General features: G+C 39.4%; 2 protein-coding genes and 1 non-coding gene across 6 annotated transcripts; 1 reads left to right on the top strand and 2 right to left on the bottom strand.

Annotated features, from left to right (window-relative positions):
* Nucleotides 1-213: 213 nt before the first annotated feature.
* LOC121967896 (transcription factor bHLH110-like) lies at nucleotides 214-5,952 on the bottom strand. The gene is made up of 9 exons (XM_042518410.1): nucleotides 5,715-5,952; nucleotides 3,856-4,564; nucleotides 3,695-3,775; nucleotides 3,526-3,612; nucleotides 3,280-3,435; nucleotides 2,264-2,329; nucleotides 1,757-1,822; nucleotides 1,609-1,677; nucleotides 214-769 (listed from the first exon to the last, which is right to left on the bottom strand). The coding sequence occupies exons 2-9, from the start codon at nucleotides 4,489-4,491 to the stop codon at nucleotides 425-427; spliced, it is 1,506 nt and encodes a 501-aa protein (XP_042374344.1). The 5' UTR covers nucleotides 4,492-4,564; nucleotides 5,715-5,952; the 3' UTR covers nucleotides 214-424.
* Nucleotides 2,958-3,031, top strand: TRNAV-CAC. Its single transcript has one exon. It is a non-coding gene; the product is annotated as a tRNA-Val (tRNA).
* A 242-nt stretch (nucleotides 5,953-6,194) lies between the features above and the next one.
* Nucleotides 6,195-7,723, bottom strand: LOC121968655 (probable E3 ubiquitin-protein ligase RNF144A-A). Of its 4 annotated transcripts, none has more exons than XM_042518964.1 (4): nucleotides 7,538-7,723; nucleotides 7,248-7,449; nucleotides 6,570-7,143; nucleotides 6,195-6,496 (listed from the first exon to the last, which is right to left on the bottom strand). In XM_042518964.1, exons 2-4 carry the CDS (start codon nucleotides 7,432-7,434, stop codon nucleotides 6,415-6,417), a joined length of 843 nt encoding a protein of 280 aa, XP_042374898.1. In that variant the 5' UTR covers nucleotides 7,435-7,449; nucleotides 7,538-7,723; the 3' UTR covers nucleotides 6,195-6,414. The 4 variants fall into 4 exon arrangements, with proteins under 4 accessions (XP_042374898.1, XP_042374897.1, XP_042374899.1 ...); XM_042518963.1 differs by having other exon boundaries at nucleotides 6,196-6,496; nucleotides 7,248-7,462; XM_042518965.1 differs by having other exon boundaries at nucleotides 6,200-6,496; nucleotides 7,248-7,438.
* Nucleotides 7,724-8,263: the final 540 nt, after the last annotated feature.

The raw sequence follows: 8,263 nt of genomic DNA, 5'->3' as shown, positions 1-8,263 counted from the left end.
TCTCGCCGCCAGGAGCTGACTTGAGCGTTAGAGGGTTGTCGCCGGGAACCTCTTCCCAGCTCGATTTTGTATTTGCAGGTTCTCGACAGAGGTCTACACCATCCCGGAGTATACGTGAAGCCAACGGGGAGCGCCACGTCCCCACCGACCATCGTCTCAGCACTCGGACAGGATCAATATCAATTATAGATATATAAAAGATTGTGTGAAATCTTTCTCAAATCCAAAATCTTAATTGCATACTTCAAACCAAAAATACATACAAAACTGACAAGCTTAGGTACTACATCTTCAGCTTAGGTACTACATCTTTTCTTGTAGTATACATATTCAAACAAAAAGCTAACATATTAGAAGACTGAATCTCTACTAAAATTAATCTGATAAAAAAGAAGGGGGGGAAATAGCATGGCATATCAGCCAGTTAATTAGGCTTGCAATCTGACAATCTTGCTTTATCATCCAATTGGTGAGCTTCTTCTTTAACCAAGGTTCCATCACACCCACTGACTGTGGAACTGTGCCTTATCATCAGTTTTCGAGTGTCAGGTGATACGGCAGTGGAGGTGCCCTTGTTGGTTGAGATTGCAGTGGCTAGACCTACTGGCAGGAGGCAGAGTCCTTTGTTCTGAAGGAGCTGCATCGCACTGGTGACATTAGTTTCCATGAGCTTCACAACTTCCTGCTCGAAGGCTATGCTGTCGTCTAATCCTGAGATGTCTGCACCACCTTGCCCTTCAGAGGATGATAGGAGAAGACTGCTGGAGCCCTGTGGAATTGATTAAAAAAAAAGTTGAACAAAAACAAGAATTACACAATGAAGCTGAGGAGATCAATGTAACAGAATGACCAGATGTACGTAGTTGCTTACTCCTAATATACGCATTTCAAATTGAATGTCTCTCATGTGTTTGTGTCTGTTTTTTTTTTTTTGTTCTTGCACATGATGTGCCTTCACACTACATTGGATTTGAGATTCTTCCCCATTGAAATAAGAGCAACAAGGTTAAAGCTCTCCTAACAGCCCTGTTATATGGATTCAAACTTATGTTCATCTTCTTCCTTTCTAAAAAAAAAATCCGACTTATTTCCTGTTAAGTAGAATCATCCATTTGTTTACGTCAAATAATTGCAACCTCTCTAAGACATCTAGAGCAAATGTAGTCTCATTTGGAAGACCATAGGAGCTAGGAGTCGTGATATAATAGGTGTTGTATAATGATAACAAAGCAAGGTATCAGCTCAGAATTGTGCTTACTATGTATCTTTCATTTGATTCACAGAAACAAATTGATAAAACAATTATTTTATGGGAATGAAATAAAAATATGCATTTCATATTTCATAGACTGGTTATTCCAGGTTTATTCTTTAATCAAACATAAGAAAACTTTTTCCATTATAATTCATCTAAATGCAATAAATGGTTATGATAGCACTACTGTAAACAAAAAAGAGGTTGTTCACTAGTGCAACAAAAGTATAAGAAAAACTGAGAATAGGTCTGAGTTGATATCCATTCTTCAGAATGTTGAGTAAAAGTGTGGAAACTTCGACAAAGATAGTGTGGACTATAATTGGAATATTGAAAAATAATAGATAGAGCACCTGAGTTTGAGTATCAGTCAGAAGGGGAACAACTGCTCCTGTTGCACCCAACCGGCTCATGCTTAGAACCTTCAATTAACATATTAACAAAATGCAATGAGAAAATAAACTGTTGAAATCACATGAATTGCATTGAAAATGTAGGAACCTTGACTTGGAGTTGCAAGAATTTGACATAGTCAATGATATCATCCAACATTGATGCCTTGTCACTCTACAAAGAAGGGATCGCATGCTTTAGTTATACGAAATTCATTGGGTTGTGGTAGAATATCAAATTGTGGATAGTAATTACAGAAACAAGGAGTTTAAGCACATGAAGTGAAATTTCATGAGAATGGAACACATGGAGACATTCTATTACTTTAATTCAAATATATAAAAAAAAAATGCTGAACTAATTGAGATGACTTGGTTCAGATATTAAATAAGTTGGCTAAGACACGGAATGAAATAATTTCCTAATCTAGACGATCGATGCTGCTCTACATCAAAGCCTTAGAATTCATCCTTCATTAAATAATTGTTGGCAAAATTAGTTTCAGTGAAAGTGAATAATTACCATAATATGAGAGTGCCTCTGTGTGTTTTATACAGGAGATTAACAAACATGGCGGAAGTAGAATAGGATAACAGAAGAAAAGATCCCCAGTACCTTATTTGAATTGGGAACAAGCTCTTGTAGATTTTTCATCCTTTCTGCAATCTTTTCTCTCCGGAGCTGCATCAATTGATGGATGCACATCAGAAATACTCAATTGTACAACAACATCCATCCATAACCAAGTATTTGGGGATGACTAATACTAGATAGAAAGACAAATCTACTTCAAAAATGGGTTTACATCCATGTAGCTGAAATCAAATGGTTAGCACTAAGACAATTTTTTTTTGTTGTTGTTGCATCTAAAAATAAATAACATTAATTATCCTAAACATGCCACATAGGAGTTTTAGTTATTTTGGAAACTTTAATTTATGAGAATCAGAAGTAAGATGGCCCCTATTGTGATTTCATTTTGTTTTCCTACTCTATTTGTACGAAAACAAAAAAATTTTGAGCATTTGTTCATTTTCATTTTGGGAACAAGGGAAAGCATATGTACATATGCAAAGGCAATGTAATTTGTAGAGAAATTTTAATGATTGTATTCGCTATCTAAATTTGCATTTGTAAAAGAGTGCCTAAAAGTGGAATTCATTAGCAAAAGAATAAATACATATAGATAAAAATAAGGAGTGATTGTAGGGGCCAAATTTGGTGGAGAATAATTTCTATAATTCACATGAGAATCCTTGAATTGTTGCCACATGAGAATAATTTCTTGAACAATGTTAAAAATGTCAATGTCTGGGTGGTGTAGTTGGTTATCACGCTAGTCTCACACACTAGAGGTCCCCGGTTCGAACCCGGGCTCAGACAGTTATTTATTTTATGCCACCAAGGATCATGGAGACTTTTTTGTATATATGATTGTCATATCTCTAGGGGAGCAATTTTGGCGCTCCTCTAAGAGATAAAACAGTTTGTTAATCAAAATGAAAGATCATTGGGAAAAAAAATTAGTAGAGGACTATAATACAGGGAATAAACCAAGGAGAAAACCATTTTATTGAAACTTTCACAAGTTGACCAAATACTCAGTTAAACAAGACACCAGTACTACTCACTCGTTCTGCAATACTATGAGGATCAGTCGCTTGGCCACGTCGAGCTCTAACACGTGGCTTTGCAGCACCATTGCAACCAATGCCATTTGCTGGAATAACTTGAGATTGAGTAGAACTGTTTATCTGGCTGGTAGTGTGTCCTTCAGATGGCAGTGTCTGCAAAATGTTGAAATACAGTGCAGAAATCAACCAAAAAGAACAAGAACTATTAAATACGCCATGAAAGAAAGTAGTCAAGCAAAAAACCTGCAGCGTGTTAGATATTTGTGCTGTCTTTTTTAATGCCATCATATATGGCTCAGGAGGAAAAGAAGAATGCAGTCCATTTTGCTCCTGCAGTTCTACATTAGCTTAGTCTGGTTAATATAGAATGCAAAAACATGCAGTAGATGGGAAATCTCAAAGTTCAGAGCACCTTTTGTGGCTGAAAGGCACCGGCAACCAAATTTACCTGTTGCCCAACTGAGAAAGAAAGATCATGTAGGTCATTTCGATCCTGGAAAATATTTTGTGCACTCATTAATTGAGTAATGTTACTTCAACATATAAGTAAAGAATTAGAAATTGACTACAAACTTTAACCGGCAAGGATGCATCAGGCAATCTGCCAAGAAAAGAACTCCTATTATCGAAGCTCATTTTTCTCAACATATCATCATTGTTTTCATTCCCTTGATAGCTAAAAGCTGGCATGTTTTCCTGTTCGAAGATCGAAGAGACACTTGAGTACATCGAAGGCCATATTGTTGGTACTGAAGTAATTGAATGAGCTTCTCCAAGAGAATCTGGAAATAGAGACAATTCACTATTGTTGCTCTCTATGGAACTAGATATGACCAATGTACTAAGAGGCAATGACGATTGAAATGATGTAGTTGCTGTAGTATTAACAGTGATCCCTGGTTCTGAGAAACTTCCAACTTGTGCGCCATTGTTCATTAAGACTGAGTTTGAGAATTGATGGTGTAATTCCTGATCTGGTAACCTTCCAGTTGGATATAGATTATCGAGGATCTCATACTTCATACTTCCATCTGCAAATATGCTAGGTGTCCCATCATGCCCTTGGACGTTCATCTCTTTGTATTCTTCCACTGAATTAGCAAGCAAGCCATTTGTCGGAGATATTCCTGAACCATTCCATTGTGCCCTTGAAGAGGCATTTCCATCGGACCATTTTGAAGATTGACTGTAGGTATCGAAGTCATCCATTGGAATGTCTTCAAGAAAAGATTGGTGACCTGGAACTGTAATCAAACCTTTATGACGAACCTTTCCCACTAGACTACAAAGTAGAATTCAACAATTTATCTGTAAGAAATATGGCTTGAAAGAATTGACACTGACTCCAACACTTGAAACTTTAGTATCTTGAACCCGATTGCGGCAGTTAATGCTTTATTAATCAAAGAGCGTTTTCACCTGAGATCTAGAATTTAATCTCAATTAACAAACAGCAACAGTCAATTCCCTGTTTCTAAGAATCATATTGAAAAACAAAAAAACAAAAATCAATATGAGGCCACATGTTTACGAGAAACACAAAAAAATTGATTCAAGAAGAACAAATGGAGATGTTCTACAGATTTATGAAACTCCCGAAGTTACACAACGTGTTTGTTCAATTAAAAACAGAAATAGAGGCAACGGATGCAGAACAACTAAGCTTGTCCACCGAAAGTTTTGAGTAAATTTCTCCTGATTACACTGAGAAATTCTACCTATTATATCAGTTTTTCTTCTAGTCTTTTTGAGTTGAACTAAAAAAAAGGAACCCATATTTTACTGATAACAAACCCGATAGTACTGAAGCAAAGCTGATCAGTTCTTGCATCATTCCTGTTTTCTCAGCGCTTCAAATCAATCAATCATTAGCTCTCCCATATTCCCATCAAGACTCCACACAACTTATCCCTGTGGAACAAACTCTGCTTCCTTATAAGAAACTACCGTAGAGCACGCTTTTCGAGTTTCTATTACTTCGATTTCCACAAGTCCCCAACAAGTACATATCTTCACAGTTTCCACAAATAAGATTGATCGAACGAGTTCAAGAACTAAAATCTCAACCATTTCCACCGAGTCATATCAAAGCAAAATCTTCCTACGCAGTAAAGCCATAACCTAAAGACCCAAAAAGAGGATTTCCCTTGCCGATCGTTCACTTTAGACGCAGCACAAATTCCTAAACATTCCAGAATTTCATCGAAACGATCGAACTAGAAATCCCATAGTATATCAATCGAAGTCATTTCAAACCAAAATGCAACCAGAAACATCAAAGACTTCGACAAACACCCAAGTGTAAGAAAGACACAAACAAGACTCAAATCTACAGCAAATTCCTATCGTAAACGACAGAAGGCGCAAGCGTGAAATCGCAATCGGGATGCTGCAACAAGCACTAAATCGAAGCAGATGAGTAAGCGACTCACCCCGATCGTTCGAGCAAACCAGAATCGCTTCGTCGAAAGGATCGAGAAGAAGAAGCAGAAGATTGGGAAGCGATAAACAAAGTAGAAGACAAAGAAAACAAAATTAAACAATAGTACAAATAACTGCTCCAGCTTCCCGAGGAAGCAGAAATGCAAGGTGCGAGTCGTAGACGTGGCGGATCGCCATTGGCTGTAGAGAAGACAGGGGTTTCTATTCCCGGGTTTTGATGCCACCGTTTTCCACGCGGCTCCGAAAAGACGAACGGCTTTTTCAAAAAGAGGAAGCATTCCTTATGTAATTACAAAAACGCCCCTAACTAAGAAGGCTTTATCGGTTATTTTGACGGCGTTATTTGTAATTCGACGCTCCGGATTAGCCGCCATCGTCGCGTCGATCTCGGCGGAGCTACGGCCGGTGGGGCCGGCGTCTACGTGGAAATTGATAACTCAGGGGTTTCTATGTAATTTCACCGAAAGCGTCTGAAAAAGGGCAATTTAGAAATTATATGATAAATTAGGGGCTTCGTTCCTTGTCAATTTAGAGAAATTTGAGTTCTGAATTCAAATAAACAAAAAGACTAAAACACAATTTATAAGAAATTAAATTTTCTTATTAGTCTCGCTCCTAGAGGATGAATCATTCTTCATCATTAGTGAAGCTTCTGAATCGCGTTCTACGGACCAGAGGATCCGTGATCGCCTAAATCCGATCACACTTGGCACAGGAGTGATTGTTCTGCTGCATTGGCGATGCACAGTCGTAGCAGAAGAAATGCCCGCACCTGCATCGACAAAGATATTGCTCAAACGAGTAAATTTGAATGATTTTTAGGCAAAAATAGCAAGATCACGCACCTGCAGCTCATGAACCTGCAGCCGGCGATCCTCTCGACGAACACCTTACACTCCGGGCACCTCTGCCACTTGCTGTTCTTCGCCAACTCCATCATCAGCAGATCCTCCCGCCCTCTCTCCCCCTCGTCGAGCCGCTGGAACTCCTCGCAGGTAACTCCCTTGTGCCACGCCACCCGGCACGTCGCGCACAGTTCCCTCTCGCAGTGCGGGCACATCGCGTCGGTCATCTCTACGTCCTCTTCCTCCTTCACGACCAGCGCCGAGCAGTCGGTGAAGGGGCAGTAGAACTTGCTGGGGCCGAGGGCCGACTCGCACAGGACCATGCCCCACCGGTCGAACACGGCCTCGGGCAGGATCGAGCGGCACGTGTCCGGATGCAGCGCGGGCGCCGTCGAGTCTTTGCACTGTGGATCGGGGCATTTGACGGTCGCCACGTTGGCTTCGACCTGCGCGGCGATGTACTGGCTCATGCAGCTGTTGCAGAACGCGTGGGGGCAACCCTCTGTGGTGAATTGTTCAGTCAGTGCCTTCGTTTCCATGCAGATGTTGCAATCGAATTCGTCTGATTTGGTCCCTGCTCAGAATGGATTATACATTCACAGGCGACAACAAAATCAAATCAAATCAAATGAACAATATAAATACACAAATTAAATAGTATATAGGAATTAACGTAACCAGAAGTTTCCCCTTGCTCGATGACTGTGTCTTGCCGGCCGAACGAGGCGATCGAAGGCGGTGAAATGACTACTAGAAGCTCTTGAAGTTGGAGTTCCTGCGCCAGCGTCTCATCGTCGTTGACGGGGATTGGATCGCCGTCTTCGACCGCGCCGAGCAAGGAGTGGATCGTCGGTTCGTCGGCCATGAGTCTTCTGGTACGCTTTTGATATGCACTTAATAATGTGTGTGTGTAAAAAAAAATATCTTTGATCGAGACATTCAAACAGAGCACAGCTTTAAGAACTAACCTCTTCCGCTTCTCTAGACGAAACACAACTCACAAGAACTAGACTCTTCCGCTTCTCTCCACCTTAGTACACGGTATTGATGCTCAAAAAGTGCATGCTTAATCTCTCTATATAATAAAATCACTGGGATTTCGAAGGTTGTGGATCAGGCGGAGCCACCGCCACAGCCGTATGCCTTATGGCTTAAGGAACAAGTCAAGCGGAGAAAGGAATCTGATAAAAGGGAAAAAGGCTCGTAATTTTAAAATTCCTAAAAATATATAAAAATTATCAAAAATAACTAAATTACTAAGAATATAAAAAATAAATAAATCCTAACATATATGCCTTAATTTCCTAATTTAAATAAAAAAATCCTAAAAAAAAGGAAACAGATGGATAAATTTAAAATTCCTAAACGGATTTAATTAAAATACTAAAAATATGATTATGTTAACTTTATCTGCTTATTAGATTGATTTTGAATTTTTCAATTAAAAGAAAGAACTTTTAGCCCGAGAATAATTGGGGAGGTAATTTATATATAGGCCCGACAGGCTACAAATTTGGGCTCCGCCCTTAAGAAGGCAAGAAGTAGAAGAAATGCTTGCTTCTTCTTGACAAGCAATGCAATGCATGACTTCACAAGAGATCCTTCTGATCATCTTATGAGCAAATCAATCAGTGGCTGCTTCTGTTACCTCGAAGTGCCTTGTAACTACTTCTTGCCTTCTTTCATTTGTTCCA

Source organism: Zingiber officinale, chromosome 3B, assembly GCF_018446385.1.
Source record: "Zingiber officinale cultivar Zhangliang chromosome 3B, Zo_v1.1, whole genome shotgun sequence".
NCBI classification, from domain to species: domain Eukaryota; kingdom Viridiplantae; phylum Streptophyta; class Magnoliopsida; order Zingiberales; family Zingiberaceae; genus Zingiber; species Zingiber officinale.
This window is presented reverse-complemented; position numbering and strand designations above follow the sequence as displayed.

Bases quoted from the DNA above. Each gene is read 5' to 3' on its own strand.
- LOC121967896 (XM_042518410.1), bottom strand. From the start codon at position 4,491: ATGGATGACTTCGATACCTACAGTCAATCTTCAAAATGGTCCGATGGA. The intron at 1,678-1,756 runs GTTCCTACATTT...TGTTAATTGAAG, and splicing joins TCTTGCAACTCCAAGTCAAG to GTTCTAAGCATGAGCCGGTT. The intron at 770-1,608 runs GTGCTCTATCTA...TCAATTCCACAG, and splicing joins TGACTGATACTCAAACTCAG to GGCTCCAGCAGTCTTCTCCT.
- LOC121968655 (XM_042518964.1), bottom strand. From the start codon at position 7,434: ATGGCCGACGAACCGACGATCCACTCCTTGCTCGGCGCGGTCGAAGAC. The intron at 7,144-7,247 runs GTTACGTTAATT...CATTCTGAGCAG, and splicing joins CGAGCAAGGGGAAACTTCTG to GGACCAAATCAGACGAATTC. The intron at 6,497-6,569 runs GTGCGTGATCTT...TTGTCGATGCAG, and splicing joins TGCAGGTTCATGAGCTGCAG to GTGCGGGCATTTCTTCTGCT.